Here is an 18,832-nt window from a genome sequence, read left to right on the forward strand (position 1 = left end):
GTTTTATTCAAGAAGAGGCCACCAGATTGGCACCGGGAGGCTCCTGGTGACCCTGCTTGACTGGATAATCAGCTTCAAGCGATGGGAGACTAAGAATACCTCCTTAAGCTGGTTCTGTGAAGCAACAGAGAATGCACTTCCAATGTTCATCTACTGCAAACTTGCAGTGTGGGAAAATCAGAACTTTTTCAAATGAGAAATTTAAGTTTTAAACTTTATTTTTCCCTGGTTCATTTAAACTATTGGAGAAACAGGGAAGCCTGAGTTTCTCTTGTCCCACAGTTCTCATACTCAAGAACCATGGTTTCTAGGAGATGTGTGTCAAGTCGATAGCATGTTTTTGTTCTAGAACTGAGTCTTTGTTCTAGAACTTCTAGTCTTTGTTCTAGAACTTTCTCCTGTGTGTGCATGTGCACACGCACACACACACCATTAGAGAAAGGAAGACTGGATTCAAAGTGTAAAGTTCTGATACTGTTAAAAAGGACAAAAATACCGTATGCACCTCTAAATCACAAAAAGGCATCAGCCTATTCCACTGGGTGCTACATACAGCATGTGAACTTGACAGTAGTTCAAATCCTGGGAATGGATTAGAGTCTGTTCTAATAGTGGAACTTACAGTTCTCTCTTTTCAGTTGAGTCTTATAAGGAACCAGAAATGTATTGGAATTAGAATTCTGGTGTCTACTAATACTAATACTCCCTATGTGACCTAGAGACAACTGTGTCCCAGGCAGAGCCCTGCGAGACTCATATCTGAAGTAGGAAGACCTCAGGAGATGAGGTAAGAGGGTTGGGCACTGGGGTGATCAGTGTCAATGTGGGTGACCAGATCCATGCTGGGCTTTCCCATGAATGGATATGTAACAGCAACTCCTGCATTGAGAGACTTCAGGGTTGGTGGAGGCAGTTACCTGGATGAATTTCCAGAATGAATTTTCTCTGGGTCTCCAGAATTTTAATGGCTGATTGATGAAAGTCCTCCTACCATTTGGGAAAATTGTGTCAATAGTGTGTGGGGGCGGTGTGGCGGTCAGCTTAGTCTGGATTCAGGGTGAGAGGATGTTATCTACAAACACCAATCTTTCCAGTGAGTAAGTAAACAGACACATTTGGCTCAGAACTGAGAGCCTGTCCTGAGGAGAGAAAAGGACCCCCTACCAAACAGCATTTTTCTCTAAATGCCCCTTGAATTGAGACACAGTTGCCTGGTCTCCTGGGGTCTATTCTCTGTGAGGAATGTCTTCCATAGCTCCTCAGGCTGAGCATTACTAATTGTCTTGGGATTAACCCTTGGGCATCCAAAGTGTTGCTCTGTATTCTCCCTGTCTTTCCCCCTATTCTGCCCCTCTGGCTTTGGGTCAGCTTTTATTGTCCTAGAGAGAACAGCAAAGTTGACCATCCACAGATGCTTCCTCAGTGTATCATGTAAATACAACCTCTGTATGGGCATGTTTCCTTTAAGAAAATAAATAGCCCTGCTTCTTCACAAACTCTAGTTGTTGTACTTGGAATCTGTCCATTATGAAATTAGGTCTGCAGAGTCCAAAGCAAGTTTCCCTGAGAGCTTTACAAACAAGCTGGCCCAGCAAGGCAGCCCCTCATATGGTGCTCTGTCTTGAGAGCTAAAATCTGAAGCTCACTTGCCACATGGGGTAGCATCCCTTTGCTCATTATGATTTTTAGCATCATCAGCTTCCCTCTTCCCACACTTAAGGACACTGACAAGGAGACCAGTTAACTTCACAAAATGTTTACCGTTGTCTTCTGCCCCTGGGATCATTTACACTCACCCTCTCAGTTATGGAGCTTGACTATTATCAGGGGAATGTTTGAAACATACAAAGAATATCCAGGAACTTGGAGGTGGAGGAAGGCAGCAAGACTCTGGGAATTTTTTTTTTTTTTTTTTTTTTTTGTAGTTGTAGGTGGACAGCATGTCTTTATTTTATTTGTTTATTTTTATGTGGTGCTGAGGATCCAACCCAGTGCCTCACATGTGCCAGGCAAACCCTCTGCCACTGAGCTACAGCCCCAGCCCAAGACTCTGTTCTTGGGGACTAGCACAGCGTGTTTCTGTTCAGACTGTTCTCTTGGCTTCTGCCTTCGTGGGGGACCTTTGGTTTTGACCTAAGCTTCCTTGACTGGGTCTGAATGTAGCATGTGTGCCGAAGCCATGACTTGTTATTTACACAAGCCACAATGATAGGTGCACATGTGTTTTTAATGTTTTGACTTTCGACACCACAAACATGTCACTGTGTATATGCCTGCACACATAGACATGCTGTCAGCTGGGTTGGGGCTTGAATAGGGTTTTTAAACTTCATTTTAAAACTTAAAAAAATTGTCCTCTCGAAGCTAACAATTTTGTGAGCAATATTTCCCACCATACTGAGCAACTTTTACCCACTGCTGGGGGTGCTGTTGAGGACCACCATCCTGTTGTCCCACCAGGGAAGATATTGCATTTTAAATGCAGCAAACACCAAGTGCCACCTTCTCATCTTCACGGGGGCCCAACTGAACACACTGGGGATTTAAAAGCAGCCCCCACCCCTCAACTTCAGCCTTCCCAATTCTCAGTTAGCCCAGAAAAGACCGGTCTTTATGTTGTTGCTACAGAGAACAAAACCTTGGAGCAGATCTGCTAGTCTGGTGAGTTGTTAGAAAATTAGGAAAAGGCATTAAAAAAAAAATTGTAATCTCATGAATTTGTAAGACCCATTAAGGTTCTTTGCTTTTCCCCAAACTGGCCCAAGTTAACTACAGAACTAAACATTCTCTTTATCCACTACGCACTTCTATGTGTACCCCCACCCTACTTTCTTTACTTTTCCTTTTCTTTCGTCTTTCCTTCTTCTTTTATTTATTTATTTAATTTTTTGGTTTTGCTTTTTAAGGGGTGTTGACCTATGTCTAGTTCTAGTAAACCAAATCCTTTCGCCCGTGAAGCGATTGGTTAATTGTGCTGGTGACTGACAGGGTAATGAGTGCGGCTCGCGGCAGCCGGGAGCTGATTGGCTGCGCGGGAAGACTCTGAGGGCTTGGCCACTGGAGCACGGCGCACTCGAGTCTTGCGGCTTCGGGAGGAGGTGTCGCGCGCCCGCCTGCAGTCCGCTGCGCCTCCTGGGAGCCGGGACCGCACTTGGTCCGCCGCGCTGCGCTTCGCTCCGGGTGAGAACTCCCGCCGCAGCGCCTACGGCAGGCAGAGGGCCGCCTCAGCTGGAGACCAGGCAGGAGCGCGCGGCTTCGGTGCTGGGCAGGGCTGGGGACGGCTCCTTTTGTCCCTGGAGATCCGGAAAGTTTGCGGCGGGACGCGCGCGTGAAGGTAGCGCAGGCAGCCCCGACGTCGCGGCAGCTAGTGCTCTGAGCCAGCATGGGCAGCGGGCACGGCGCAGGGGGCCGCCGCTGGGCAGCCTCCGGCGTGTTGCTGGCGCTGGCCGCGGGGCTTCTGGCCGCGGGCACGGCCAGCGAGTACGACTATGTGAGCTTCCAGTCGGACATCGGCTCGTACCAGAGCGGGCGCTTCTACACCAAGCCGCCTCAGTGCGTGGACATCCCAGTGGACCTGCGGCTGTGCCACAACGTGGGCTACAAGAAGATGGTGCTGCCTAACCTGCTGGAACACGAGACCATGGCCGAGGTGAAACAGCAGGCTAGCAGCTGGGTGCCCCTGCTTAACAAGAACTGCCACATCGGCACCCAGGTCTTCCTCTGTTCTCTCTTCGCGCCCGTCTGCCTCGACCGGCCCATCTACCCGTGCCGCTGGCTCTGCGAGGCCGTGCGCGATTCGTGCGAGCCGGTCATGCAGTTCTTCGGCTTCTACTGGCCAGAGATGCTCAAGTGTGACAAGTTCCCCGAAGGAGACGTCTGTATCGCTATGACCCCGCCCAATGCCACCGAAGCCTCCAAGCCTCAAGGTAAGGGCGTTCCTTCCCTTGAGCCCGGTGTCCTGAGCGGGCGCTATCCGCGAGATCCTCCAGGACTTAAGCGGGGGCGACGTTAGAGCCCTTGTTAGCTCACCCCGTCCCACCATTCCTCCCTGTAGTTGAGATGTGCTACTAGACCTTGCTCTGAAGGTATGCCTACTGACTCTTAAAAGCGCCTATTCTGCCCAAAGTGTCGCTCTGGTCTCTCGAGACCCAGGTGCCCGGTGTGGCTTGCTTAGGAGCGGTGGCTCTGGGCCTCAGACTCCGCAGAGGCTTGGTCCGGTCCCTGAAGCAGCTCTTCTTGGGATTCAGTTTCTTTTTCCATACCTGAAACAAAGCATTACCCTTCCAGTAAAAAGGAGAGGTCTACTTTCTTTTGGGAGGGTACCAAGCCCCCATCCAAAGTTTTTAACATCCTAATCAGGAAATTGGGTAGGAAACCCCCAAACTCAAATGTAGAAAGCCCAGAAAGGTCGGGAGAATGCTAGGTGCAGCTTTATTTTCATAGGTTCCAAGAGGATTCAAACAAAAACTTCTTTCCTTAGCTGGTGATTCAGTCAAGTAATCCTAGGGCTGCTGTAGAACTGGCTAAGAAAAAAAAAAAGTTTAGAAACTGGAGATTTCTGTTTCTTCACCCCATTTCAGGTAACAGCTCCGAATCTGGGAGGTTTAGGAAGTAGAAAATCTCTTCTCCATCATCCTTGCATACCCCCTGCTTCTCTCATTTACACAAATCCTCAGGTAATTAGAAAGATAAAAATGTAATTAGCTCATTGTTCATCTCCTCCACGGGGAGTGGGTGCTGCAAATTGGGCTTTGTAAATTCTTAACAGCTCCAGGGACCTGAGGTTCCTCTCAGAGACCCCTCCCGTTTAAAGGACAGTTTTCTAATGGGAACAAAAAAAGTTTTTTTTTTTTCCCTTTGGTGTGTGTGGGGGGACACCAACCCAAAACCCCAAAACAAACAAACAAACAAACAAACAAAACCCAGCCTTGGGCCTTTTATAAGAGTGAATCCAACCCTGAATTCTTCTAAAGCAGAGTTAAGGCTCAGATAATCTAGGATGGGGGAGCTATGCCCCAGGTATGCTTAGCACAGGGGCCAGCATCTTGAGGGCTCCTTGAGGAGTGGGGAGAATTTAGCTTATCTTGAAGTATTCAGTATTATTTACCTCTGTTGTTGATGATAAAAAGAGGGGTGAGTGGTCACCTCACTTTGGAAGAGATGTGGGAAGAGGGCTGCCCCAAAGTTTGAATACTCTTGTTTATTCTAGGGAGGAAGATGGGTCCAAAGTGACCAACATTGGGTGGCATGGGCTCCAGTCCACACCACTGGCCCCGGCGCTGGGGGTGGGAAGAAGAATAGGAGTCAACCTGCCTGAAATGTTGACTTCTGGCACCTCTGTTCTCAGGGTTAATCTTGTGCAGTGGGGTATAGCTCTTTGAGAGCAAGAGCTGAGCAGTTACCCAGAGCAAAGCCCTTTAGCTCTGTTGGTATAGAACCATCCCCTGTAGCCGGCAGGGTTTTCCTTCTTCTTTTCCTCAGCCAGCTGGGGGTTTATCCCAGTCCTGCAGTGCTTGAGAGGTTGTGGTCAGTTTTGCTTGGACTGAATCCATTCCCCATGGCCACAAATGATTGCCTCTTTCTGAGACTGAAGGTGGACATAAAGTGGAGACCCCTGGAGGAATAGCGTTTTGCAAAGTAGATGATGCTTAAGGATGAGGTGGAGGTGGGGGGGCTAGATGAGGTAGGGCCTGCTAATGAGAGAAAAGAATCCTCCAACCCAACCTTCCAAAAAGGCTGTGGCAGAGGGATGCCTGGCCATTGCTGACTTCTGAATGCCTTTTACCCTGTGGCTGCTGTTCTGCTTGTCTTCTCCTTCTTGCTCTGGGCTCAGGTAGTCACTTTCCTAAGACCAGTTCTTTACTGAACCAACACAGAAAAGCTGTGAGGCAGTCAGTCAAGAGTGGGACTGTGGACTTGTTCTCTTCTCAGTGATTTTGGTGGGAAGTGTCCTCCTGAGAGGGCACACATTCCTTTCAAGACTGCAGCCCCTGGGTATGAGGGAGCCCCACATGACTTCCCCTGAGACTTTCTGGCCATTGACTCTCAGCTGAGGGTAGAGCTAGGAGCAAGTTGTGTGTGTGTGTGTGTGTGTGTGTGTGTGTGTGTGTAGGAGTCAGGCTGAGACAGACCAAACTAATAGTCCTCAAAACTTTATAGCTAGTGGCTCCAGGACAAAAACTGAACCTTTTGAATGAGAATAAGCACTGTGATACACTCCATTTACCCTTTATTCTTTCAAATTAAAACTGGATTTTAAAAGCCGGGTCTTGTATTTGCATACATTAGTCTGGTTTCTGCTCACATACTTGGACATATACAGTTTTGGCCAGCACTTTGTTATTAAGGATAAGCCTGATATTAAGAAATGACTCAAAAGATTTTTTTTTCCTCCCAAAGGCAGATGCCTAAGTCACAGCAACTTCTGTTATAGGAAAGGCAATTGTTCCTTTTCCAGGAAAGTGATTTCTAAATCTTACATTTACATTAGACCTGTTAACTCCCAGGCCAATAACTTGTTCCCCTTTCCTGCCAGTTTTTACTGATTCAAATTGTATGAGTGATCACATTTAGTTTAGTTGTTGTTTAGGCATGTTGTGCATTAAATCAGCCTGGATGTTTTAGTCGGACTGTAGAGGTGATGGTGCCCTCACTTCCCCAAGAATCTTCCTTAGTGTTCCTTTTCTGTCTCACAATGAGCTGGCCAGGGAAGATCTGGTGGTGGTGGTGGTGGTGGTGTGTGTATGTGTGTGTTGTCTTTAAAGATTTCACTTAATTTTGATTCCCAGTGTTGGGCTTCCTCCTCTTCTCTCCCTTAAAAATTAATAAAATATAAAACCTTTTCTTTTTCTGTTCATTTGCTTTAAACATGACTTTAAACACACTTTTAAACAGTGATTTACTTCTACCTCTCAGACGAAAGAAAGCCTGGGAGGATTTCTCCTGCCAAGGCAGCCTGCAGGGCCCCAAGGACACACGAGGAGGCGCAGATTAATATTGCATTACACATTCCTCCTTCTTTCTCTGGATAAAGCTGCTCCAGAGTCTGGCTGTAAGAAAAGTCAAGATGAGGGAAAGCCATGTTGAAAACACACAGAGTTCACCCTGCCCCATGGAGTTTTTTCCATGGAATTCATGAAGTCCAAATGTAATTGATGGGACTGAGGAAAATACCCTTGTGGGGTGCAGAGCCTATGACTGTCAAGGGGACCAGAGGGACCGAGAGGGGCTGCAGTGAATGTGTGGAGCTGGCAGAGATGGACCTGCTACTTGTTTGGTTAACTTTATGTTTGTAGAATCTTGCAATGTGATAAGTTCTACTTAAAAAATTAAAACAAAGCAAATGCAAGAACATTCAAATGAGAAAAATCCCAAAGCAGGTTCATAGTCCTGGTATGGGTGACACGGTCCTTTCCATATTGCAGGACTTCCTTTCTCTTTTTTTTTTCTCCCCAAGGAACAAGAACCATGATGGAAAATTCTTTTTTGGTCCAAAAGCATTACCTCTAAAACCTGATTTCAAGTTCTGGGTGCAAAATATGTTTCCAACATCAGGCCGTCATGCCATCCTTTGCTTGGAGTATGGTTCTTGCTGCCCTGAAAACCTGAAAGGTGTTTGGTCCTGGGTGCAGTACAGCACAGGTGGAAGAGGCATCTTGTTAATACAGAGTAAGGGGTGTAGCCTCTGCTGGCCCCTTCAGGCACCCTGCTTAGAAGACTGGAGAGTTCTTGGAGCCCTGATGGTGGCGGCTTCCTCCTCCACCTTGGGGTGCTTTTGCTGTCAAGAGACATGGGGAGTCTCTTAGGGGAAAGAGATGCTGCTACAGAAACCACTGGAGAAGGGAAAGGGGAAGGAAGACAAAGGGTAGAGATGCTCAGCACACGAAACCCTACTTGGTCTTCCATCTCCCTTGGCTTCAGTCTCAAGGTGACCTTCTTGTGCTCTGTAGCACAGCTTGGACCTCCTGTGCAATGAGAGGGAAAGGAGTGGACTGTCCTCAGAATATGCTAGTGCTCCTAGATCCTCCATAAACTTCACATTGTTTGATAGATAATGATGGCCATGGCAGGAATGGTAAGTCACTTCATCCTTTGGAGGATTCCATTGCAGTGCTTTCTCTGCCCTTCCAAAGAGGGGGATCCCAGCTTTGACAGCATTTTGACTTGGAGAAAGCCTCTGGCCCTGGTCTCAGAATTTTCTTCTCCTGGGGCCTAGCTCCTTCCTAGTGGTATGCATGCACGCGCGTGCGTGCGTGCACACACACACACACACACACACACACACTTCTTCAAAGCACTTTACAGTGGCTCATGAAAGAGTCTTCAAGGGGTCCCTCCCCAGCCAGCTCCATTTTCCCATTTGGCGGCCCTCACTAGTGTCTCCCCACCCCCACCCAGCTGCTCTGCTTCCTGCTCAGACTTTAACTTTTACTGAAGTGACCTTTTTGGAGAGGGGTTTTCAGGGCCCTAGGGTTGAAGTTAGTAAGTTTGACTCCTTTTTCTCTTGGCTTCTAGAGAGCTGGTCTCAAATTGAAAGGTTGTCTTGTTGGGAGTGTGCAAATGGTGGGGGGGGGGGCAGAAATCAGAGGGGCCTAAAAGGGAGAGGGCAAAGGACAGGAAACAATGGACTAGATCTATTTTCGTTTATAAGCAAGCTTTTCCCAGGGACTCGCAATAGCCCCTAAGTCATGATTCACAGGACCTGCCTCCATCTACCTCAGACACCTTAAATAATGTGTCATATTCAGCTCCTCTAGGCCAAAATGTTTCAAGAAACTATTGGATTGTTTGTGGCTCTAGATTCTGGGCTCAAGAGCCTTTCTTTTCTATTCTCAGATCATCCTTTACAAATTCCAGAAGACCTTGAACCATTTTCAGCCTGGTCCCAGGCCCATTTCTTCCCCAGGGGTTGTTTTCTTTTCATAACTTTTAGCTTTCTGTTTTTTCCCCTTTCCCTTCTTAGGTACAACTGTGTGTCCTCCATGTGACAATGAGTTGAAATCTGAGGCCATCATTGAACATCTCTGTGCAAGCGAGTTTGGTAAGAAAGTATTCCTGGCAGTCTGGGGTGGCGGGTTGGAATCCCCTGCCTTTTCCTGGCCTGTGTCTCCTGATCAGAGAGCCTGTGAGGGTTTTTGTTGGAGTTTGACATTCTCTACCTCCATCTTCTCCAGATGGCTACTTTCTCAGGTAGATAGAAGACAGGCTAGGGCAGGAACGGAGCAGTTTCTCTTAAAGTCAAACTGTTTCTGCTTTTCTGCACAGGGAGGTGTCATGGTATAGGTCTGGGGAGACCTTCTCTAGTAGCACAGGGTGGCAGATGTGGGGATAGGTGGAGAGGAGTCTGGGAACACACCAACCTTGGCAAGCTACAAGGAGGCACAGCCCCCTCTCACCTGCTCCAGTGGGCAGCCTGCTGGGCTCGGTCTGGATGACTCTTTTTTTTATATTCACCCCTAGATGTCAGCACTACTCTACATAGGGTTTAAATGGCTGACTGCAGGGTACCTTCCCAGGAGGGGGAAATTTCAATGCTGGGGGAGGTAGGGGGGTTCAGAGGAGAATCCCAGTCATGTTCTTCCAGGTAAAGCACATTGACATCCCCACAGTGGTGCGATTTCTCTCCCCTTTTCCAAATCATTCTGAATCAGCACCCAGGGCTCCCTGAGCTGGAAGGATGTGGCCTAAGGAGCAGATCCCAGGGGACTCCGGGGATGGTTTCTCACAGTCTGAGGGTAGGAGACCTGAGTTCTCAACAATCTGGGAGTCTTTTCTCTAGGAAAAGCAAATGTGAATTGCTTCCTTTTGGAGGGCCAGCTCCCTTTGTCTCTCTAGCTCTATCTTTAATGGATGCAGAGACGTGCTTGGGCCAGGCCGGGTTTGCTGAAGGACAGGTTCAGCCTGATGCTGAACAATGTGTTTCTCTGCATTGTGTTCCTGAATTTGGATTTCTTACAGAATTCTTATCAGGAAAAGCATAAAGGTAGGTAACGTGAGTCTTCATGTTCATCAAGAATCACTTCGTGTTCATTAATCAAACTTACCACTTATTAAACTTTATCATATACAAAAAAGGTCTTGTACTAGTGAAGTGCCATGTCTGAATGAAATTCACACCCATGTGGGTGCATACACAAGTCAAAGGAAATTGTGCATCACAACAGGTACATTTTCAGAGTATTTGCAGTTTTGCAGAAGATGGAAGTTGGAAAATTCAAACTGTTTGCTACAGAAAGCATCAGGAGAATGGATGTTTATTGTGGTTTTTATTTCAACAGCAAACCTCTGCCTGGCTTCTCTGTTCTTGGAGGAGAATGATGGCACCTCTTGGAAAAATTTGGTCTCCTGTCCTTTTTGCTATCAGTGTTTGAGTCATACCCTATCTTCTTTTTTCCCATTTTAAAAGAACTCAAATAAAATTGTAGAGGGCACCTAAAATTTTTCATGTGAAGTCTGATGTCCTTCCACCTAATCCATGGTAGTAGTATTTACTTCTTTATGGTAATACTCTTGCTTCATTAGGGGATACCCCAAACTGGGCTGAGGCTGGTGAGTCTCTTGCTATGCAGCTCTACACTACCTTGGCAGCAACAATATTTTCATCCACAGGATACATTTGGTTCCTTCCTGAAGGACTTTGAGGAAACAAGGGCACAAATAAAATCTCTTAGAAATCCTGACAGGTAGTGTTTAGTTGCATGGTCAGGACAGGAAGAATGGGCTTGGATATGACTGAGATCCCAAAGTATCCTTAGGAGGGATAGTTAAAGGTATGTGCTTTATAATATCTGAAGAGAATCAACAAAATTTGATTCTCTTCAGATATGGTAAATTATAACACTCACATTTAGCCGTTGGCCCCCTGGCCTTTTATAAGCCCAGGGAATCATATTAAACTCTGAAAGGTAATGTATTAGTGGTTAGTTTATGTTCATATGATTTGATCAGTTTCTGCACCCCAGAGAAGAGTGATAGAAGGCCTTGGATTTGAGTGTGTGGCAGACTGGCAGGTGATGTCTTCCCATTAAGAAACTCAAAATTTAGTGTGTTTATCATTTATATGCATGTGTCCCTTCATTCAACATTTATTGAATACAAAGCACCATGTTAGACACCGTAATCCAAAAGTATCCACCTTGAATAAATTAAAATGTAAATTTTAGCTTTTTAAAAAATTCCTGGCTAAATACTAGTCAGTGATTTGCTGTAGAGTGAGGTAGTTAATTTATAGCTCATAGGCTCTAAAGTTCCTGGGGCTGCAGAAACTCAAGGCCAAAGTTAACATTAAGGAGCTGAGAAAAGCAGATCCATGTCTTTGTGGTCAGAATCTTGATCTGAAACTCAATATCCTCAAATCATTATTGGGTCTCCTCCCTATTCTTTCAGTTGTCCCTCAAAATTCTGGGGGCTTTGTGGCTATTAGTTGAACTAGATGAATTTTTAAACGTGGTCTGAAGAGGCAGTCCTTGAATTTGGTTGGGCAAGGTTGACTTCATAATGTAGGGCAGAGGTCTAGAGGGCACAAGGGTAACTCACCTGCTATACCCTGCAGCAGGCACCTACTAAATCAACAAGCCACCGGCATACTGCTTACTGAAAGGAGGGTGTATTTTTTGTTAATAACCAATCCGATTTTGGTGAAGCTGAGTAATTAGCTATTTGGGATTGTGTTCCTTCAGCCCTGAGCTTACTTTCTTCTTGGGTTCATAGAGTTCCTCTGGAACCTTAGAGATCATCTTATCAAGTCATCGTCTTTGATAAATAAGGAATCTGACTTTGCCACCTGGAGTCTTTTTGTTCACTATGGTGCTGGCTTCCTCACTTATGAAATGATGAACAGTGTTTCAACTTTGCCATTGAGGTACTGCACAGCGCAAGTATGGTGTATACTGGATTTTTTTTTTACCCTGGATGCAGGAAAGACTTTTTTAAAAAAAATTTTCTTATAAAACAATAAATAGGACCCCTAGCACCCCACTGTCTCTCTGCAGGAGCCGAGCTTAGCTCTGCCCTTCTTAGCACTCTGGAGAACACAGCCTTGTTGAGAAACTTGTTTCCTAGCTCAGTTCATTTCAAATAAGTGAGGCAGTCAGCCACGCTGATGGGATTCAGTTAGGAAACAAAGACATTCGACAATGCAAGCTGACACACAACAGAGAAGCAAAAGAATGTTTGACTCCCTACTCCAGGGATCAAACTTTGCATTAAGTGGTCCTGCCATTCCTGGTGGGAAGACATAGGTTGCTAGAAGGCTCTGTGAGCTCTGGAAGCAAGGGCTGCATTCCTTCTGGGTCAGCACTCACCCTTACACATTTGCCTGCATATCCTTGGACTCTGGCAACCTCTGTGGAGCTGACCATACCCAGCCCATTACCTTCCCCTGGGCAATGCATTTTTAACCCTCTGGTGGGTCTGCCTGGCCATTTTTCTCTCCACCCCTGCATTGTACCCACTCAGTTCAGAGCACATTTTTTCCCCCAACAGGGAAAAACATCAGCAGAAAAGCTTGTGTGCTGATGCTTTGGAATGCAGCTGGATCAGCCTGGATCAAGCACCAGATGTGGGAAGCCAAAAGTTAGGTGGTGCAAAGTCTCTAAATTCAACATGGCGGCAAGCCTGCCTGCTATGCTTAAATTAGGATGCACTCTTCTGTTTTTTGTTCTCTCTGCTTTACTTGCTGTATGACATCAGGGTACTCCTCTTGCCTCTTAAATAGGCCAATGTAGAGTTTGCGAGCTGCCACACAAATAATCTTGCTGTTAACAACTTAGTGCCCATATCCATCTTTCCTTCAGGTTAGTTTATCTCAGGGAAGTGAGGATATGATTTATAAATGCTGTGAGGTTAAGATCCTCGCTTCTGGCCACTTTTCTGAGCTTTTTCTTCAGTACCTGTAAAAACCCTTAAGCATTTCTGGCAGAAATTTGCATGATGATATTTAGTACTTTCACTACAGATAGTTTGGAACTTCCTCTTTTTTTTTTTTTTTTTGGCTTTTTGAGTTTTTTGAGCTTAAGAATTCAGGTGGCAATTCTTTAGCCCCATAGTTTCTTGCAGTACAAAAATATTCCTTTACTCCCAGAAATTTTCCTTGCCTTCTGGGAGTATCTCTCTCTCTCTCTTTTTTTTTTTTTTGGTTTATATGTTTTCTCATAAAGAAAAAAACTGTACTTGGCAACACTAATATTAGCCAAATAGGAAAGAAAAAGAAAAGCAGCTCTCACAGTTAGCATTTGGAATATTTCCTGGAAGAAATATTTTCTGAGGTCCTTGCACCTCTGCTGATCTGTTCTCACTCTGCCTCACACCTCTCTCAAGGTATCTGGACTGTGCTGCTATTTGTAGTTTCATTCAGCAGGGCAGTTTGTGTCTTGCAAAAAGGAGTTTAGGCTTTCCAAACTAAACGAGTTTCCTCCCTAAGAAGAGGAAAATTGGCTGCCAACCCAGTAACAGCAACATCTGTAAGCTGCTTGAGAGCAGCGTCTGTCTTATGCCATATTTTACCTAGTGTAGGATGCCCATTAATTATGAGATGCATTATTCGTTTTGCATCACTGACAAAGAAAACATCCTTCATGCTAAAATGCAAAAAGAATCTGAGTCTCAGAGTGAACAAAATAAGGCCTATTTGTACTCAAAAAGTCCCTGGCACAGTGTCCTATACAGGGTAGGCAAAAAATAAAGGTTTGTCAGAAGAGTCCGTGAATGACAGGGACCTGGATATCGGACTTGCTTGTTTTTAAAGGGGAGAACTCCTTTCCAAGTAAATATGTACTGTGTGTTTAATTAAGTTCAAGGAAAGCTACATGCCCTGTTTTTAAATTTTTTTTTTAAATATCTTTTTTTTTTTTTATATTTTAAATGTGATGCTGAGGATCGAACCCAATGCTTTATGCATGCTAAGTGAGCACTCTACCACTGAGCCACATCCCCAGCCCTACATGCCCTGCTTTGAGTGACTTGAGTGTCTATGTTTATCCGGAAAAAGCAACCCTAACATCCAGAAATTTAGTTTAATCAAAGTTAAATAGACATGGGAGAAGGAGCTATTACCCCCTCCCCTGTGTAGAGTTGGCAGGCTGAAGACAACTGGTTTTTATTGTCACTGAAGATGTCTAAAATACATATCTTATCTACAGATTTGTAAATGCTTGGAATTAATTGTTGTTTTGTGTATGAGAAAACATGGAATTGTCTCTTTGTTCAGTTCATTGGGGGTGTAACACATGGGTTACCATCTGTATCTCATTCTTAATAGTCTTCCCGGGCTTGAGATTGTATGGTGCAGTGCTGAGATCCTGATTAACCAGAAGCTTTCAAAGCCTTCTAGTTGGAGTGGTGTTTGTCAATTACTTGCTTATCCAGTTTCAGATTGGGGGTTCTTCTCAAGGAATCAGGCCCCTGGCAATTTAGGCTGAGGTCACACATTGAGGAACCCAAAGTAAAAGCTGTAAAGAGCCAAATTTTCCCCCTTCAGTGAGTATAATGCACCCTTCTCCATCATGGATTCTCTCTTGGCTATGATGGTGGCAGAAGATGCTTAGATAAGGCAAATTCCACTGAGCATCAATTTACTGTAGTAACTTTAAACCAATGAAAGTCTACTGCTGAGAGCCATAGCCGAGTCTGAATGACGCATGGCATTTTTTCCAGAACGGAGTGGTTGAGAGGTGACGCCAGCAACCACCAACCGGAAATCCCTCCTCTGGCACTTCCCCAACCAATGGGAACTCTCCGGGAATCCCCTTGAGAACTCCAAAGTAGCAGGCTGAGGTGGACAGCAGGGGTCTAATATACACAGCTTAACATAACCATTATCATCTCAATGGCTTGCTATGGCTCTCAGCAGTCTACTGAAATGTGTGCAAGGACACAAACATCTGGGGTCTGTGGATGGGGCATTGCATCCTCTGGAACTGAGTTCATTCCTCCCTCTGCCTCCTTTGCTACTGTGTGTACGCCCTGCCACACTGGGCAGATCTTCTCCATGTCTCAGTTTCCTTACAGTGAGTGGTAGCTTGTACCCAGAAATAGATTTTGATGATGAGCAGATAAGGTGAGATAGTATCTTACAGCTGAACTCAGCAGTTGTTCGCTTTGGTGCTCTTTCCAGGGATGGAAGTAACCAGTGATTTGACTTGGGCATGTGAGGCCTCCTTGTATGGGTTTCACTAATGAAGTGAGGAGGGGTGATTCGGGAAACTCTCTTATCCTATACTGTCAGTGTATTTATTGAACCTGATGTCCTTTGCCCTCCTTGCATCATGCTGGAATGGTTGCCTTTCTTTGTCCTGAGGCAGATTTAGGTATAGCCATAATTGGGTTGGAACCAGCTGACCCATGACTTCTACTTGTGATTAAGTCCAGTTCTGACTGGGTTATTCCTTGGGATGGGCACTTGCCAAACAGTGTGATCTGGGTGTGCTTGGAAGTGCTCTTCAATTGCAATTCTGTGACTCTGGCCCTGACCCACTGGCCGAGCCCTCCCACCTCTTCCTTTCCTTTCTTCCTTTCACTGGGTGGCATATTATGTTAACATAAAACTAACAATCGTAACCATTTTTAACTGTTTAGTCAGTGGCATTAAAGTACATTTACATTGTGGACCAACCATCATCACCATCCATCTCCCGAGTTTTCATCATCCAAACTAAAACTCTATACCCCCTGAACATTAACTCCCCATCCCACTCTCCCCAGGCCCTGGTAACCACCATTCCCCTTTCTGTCCCTATGAATATGACTACTCTAGGGACCTTATGGGAATGGAATCCTATGGTATTGTCATTTTGCATCTGACTTATTTTTCTAAGCATCATGTCTTCATCTTTTGTGATATATGTTAACTCCCAAGGAGAAGGGGAGCAAGGAGAAGGATTTGCCCCCAAGTTTACCTTTATTTTCTGAAGCTTTTCTGGTGGGGAAGATGGGAAAAGAGGGCTAAGGGTAGAGCTGGGGTAACAGGGCTATTCACAGCCCATGCATGCTACCTTTGCTGTGGACACCATGTTATTTGTCTGTACCAGTTATTTGCTAATTTGGATAGGACCCCGAAGATCAGCCAGTCCATGTCCTCTTACAGACTGAAGAAAAGAAAAAGGAGTTAGTCATTCTGTTGCCCAAGGCTCCTCCACCTGGATTCCTGACAGCTTTCCTTCTCATCAGCCTATGTTAAGGAGCCAACCCAGATTTCATACCCTCCTGCCTTCCTGTCTTCTCATGCCCATCATGTTCCCATCCTGCCAGGATCCCTGGAGGAGCCTCCCAGGTTAGGGAATTGAGTGAGTGCTCTTTTACTCTCAGAGTTGGTGGAATCTGCAAGGAGAGAGAGAGAGAGAGAGAGAGAGAGAGAGAGAGAGAGAGAGAGAGAGAGAGAGAGAGAGAGAGAGCTCAGTGGTTGTTGGATTTCAGGCAGTGTAGCAGACTAGAAAGAACACAGGCTGTGGCCCAGACAGACCTGGATTGAATCCCAGCCCTTCAAGCTGAGCAACCATGAGAAAGTCTCTTAACCTCCCTGAACTTGCCTCCTCATTTGCAACATATGAATGGTAATTCCAATCTCATTACATTGTGGGGAGAATTGAATTAATTAATTAGATTAATTAATTTCAGTCACTAGAATGTGATGGTTGTTCAATCCATAAGAATGATATTCTTTTATTATAAAGTTGTTTCAGGGTAGAACTTTGCCTAGGAAAGGGGATTTGATTCTAGTGCTCATGAAATTAGCTAATTTGGCAAAAATTAAGTGAATCAATCAATCAATTAAGAAGTGGAATGGAACGTACGGGTTAATTCGTTGTTGACAGGATTAAACTGAAGAAGGCTTTTAAAAGACCTGTTTGGAAAAAAATTTTTGCAACTTCTAGGTACTAGAGTTAACACAAACAAACATTCGCTGCCCCTAAACTGCAAAACTTATGAATGATAGAAAAGAAGGACCTCTGGATTTTAGTTAGATCGCTGACACCCTGAGGTCATTCTACAATTGGAAGCCATCAAAGAATTATGACCGAATGTACGCCACTTCCAGGACATGTCCACTTAAGTTTTCTTTTGTGTGTTTTTAGGTGCTTTTAAGCAACCTTTTACCTAATATATTCTCCTCATAATTTATTGGGGTCTATTTCAGAGAGATTTTAGCGCCCCTTTGTGTTGTCGCCCCTCCTCTCCCTCCTCTTTTTCTCATGCAACACCTCCTGGGCAGAATTCCTTTTCTTTTCCAACAGCTGCCCTGTGATATTCATTCCCTTTGACCAAAGAAATAGGCTATATTCAGAGGCAAAGGAGCATTTAAATATTGGTAGATTTCATCCAGTTTTGTAGAAATGAGCCAGAAGCTCCAATCTGTATTTTTTTTTTTTTAAGAGAACAAATGGCCAAAGAAATGTCAGACCCTTGCCCTGCCCCAACCTGCTTAGAGCAGCCAATTAAACATGCATTAGCTTTGGAAGGCTTCTCAAAGGCCTATAGATTGTGCTTGAAATCTTTGTTTAGTCTTTCAGGAACACTGTCACACGGATGATTTATCAAAGAAAGTTGTTTATCTGGCAGTAAAATAAACTCTGGGCCTGTTCAGACTAAGATTTCCCGTGAATTTCTACCAAGGTAAACACTGGTAACTGGCAGGTTGCAAATTCCGTGTGAAAGCCAGACACATACAATAAATATTTGAACTACGGCTTTGCCGTGTAAGAGGCCTTGCCTGTCACTAGCACTGTCATTCTCGATGTGCCCGAGAGGACCTGGCATAGCAGCCTGGCTGGCTGGACAGACTGGCATCATTGATGTCTTCAGGAGTCGCCTCTGCTGCGTGAGCCTTCCTGGATCTGAGTGCCACTTAGTGCTGGCACCTGGGGACTTCCTGGTTCAGAGGGGGCAAGCCTCAGGACGGCTTCCCTCAGCATCACAGGGACAGTTTGTGATGGGTTCTGAGGGAAGTGAACCAGAAGCAGCCAGCTTAGGTTTCTTTGAAAATAGACGTTTGTTGAATCAAATTGGCAGGGGATTGCGTGTGTTGAATGATTTGGGAGGTGGGGCCAGGGCATGGTGGTAGGGGATGAAATCACCTTCTGGATTCTGCTGAATTGGAGTTATAGTGGGGAATCTCTCTCTCTCTCTCTCTCTCTCTCTCTCTCTCTCTCTCTCTCTCTCTCTCTCCTTCCCCAGAGCCTCTGGTTCTGCTTGTTACTGGTTTCAAGAGATCTGTATTAGAATCAAGAGGAAAGACGAGCCCTGCGCAGGCAAGAATAAGAACCCAGGGCAGTTTTAAGAGATGCAGTAATGAAGAAGTGGAGGGCGATGATGAAGGAGCTGACATACAGTTTTCTAGGTCTTTCAAAGGGTTATATTGTGCTAATTGCCTGTAGTCATTTTTTCAGAGAGGGACTGTTGAATCGTAAACCTCTTGTTTTCCGGCAGTCTGAGATGCTGGAGCTTCAGGATCACTGTGCTCTGGGGTCCTTACTGCAAGACCTTACTCCTATGACTTAGGCCCCATCCTAGGTGCTTCTTATCTTGACCTCCTTGGCGGAGCAGGGATGAGAAGCAAGCACCTCAGAGGACAGGTGATATTTGTGTCTGTTGGAGGAAGGCTCTGGGGTGGGAGCCTTGGCTCAGGTGCAGAGCTCCCATGCTCACATTTGAGTCTTGAGAGTAAAAAGAGTTGGTCTCTCAGGTTCTGTAGCGGGTTGTGGGCCTGGGAGGAAGGCTGCTCACAGACAGCTCTTAAGAACTGATGTTTACTGGCTTGCAGGTATTTGGGGGGGAATAAAGGAGTATTTTCTTCAGGGCAGGAATTAAGGGAAATCATTTACAAATTCTGAAAGGATGT

At 45.4% G+C, this 18,832-nt stretch overlaps 1 protein-coding gene across 1 annotated transcript in view; it reads left to right on the forward strand.

Annotated features, from left to right (window-relative positions):
* The first annotated feature begins 3,069 nt into the window (after positions 1-3,069).
* Positions 3,070-18,832, forward strand: part of Sfrp1 (secreted frizzled related protein 1) — a 40,971-nt gene continuing 25,208 nt past the window's right edge. Inside the window, exons 1-2 of the mRNA XM_046443123.2 lie at positions 3,070-3,926; positions 8,963-9,040. Of these exons, the coding sequence (XP_046299079.1) occupies positions 3,383-3,926; positions 8,963-9,040 (622 nt within the window). The 5' untranslated portion in view covers positions 3,070-3,382. The remainder of the gene's footprint in view (positions 3,927-8,962; positions 9,041-18,832) is intronic.

Source organism: Marmota monax, unplaced genomic scaffold (genome assembly GCF_021218885.2).
Source record: "Marmota monax isolate L192 unplaced genomic scaffold, Marmota_monax_Labrador192_F-V1.1 WCK01_AAM20220418_F8-fsc00252, whole genome shotgun sequence".
NCBI classification, from domain to species: Eukaryota; Metazoa; Chordata; class Mammalia; order Rodentia; family Sciuridae; genus Marmota; species Marmota monax.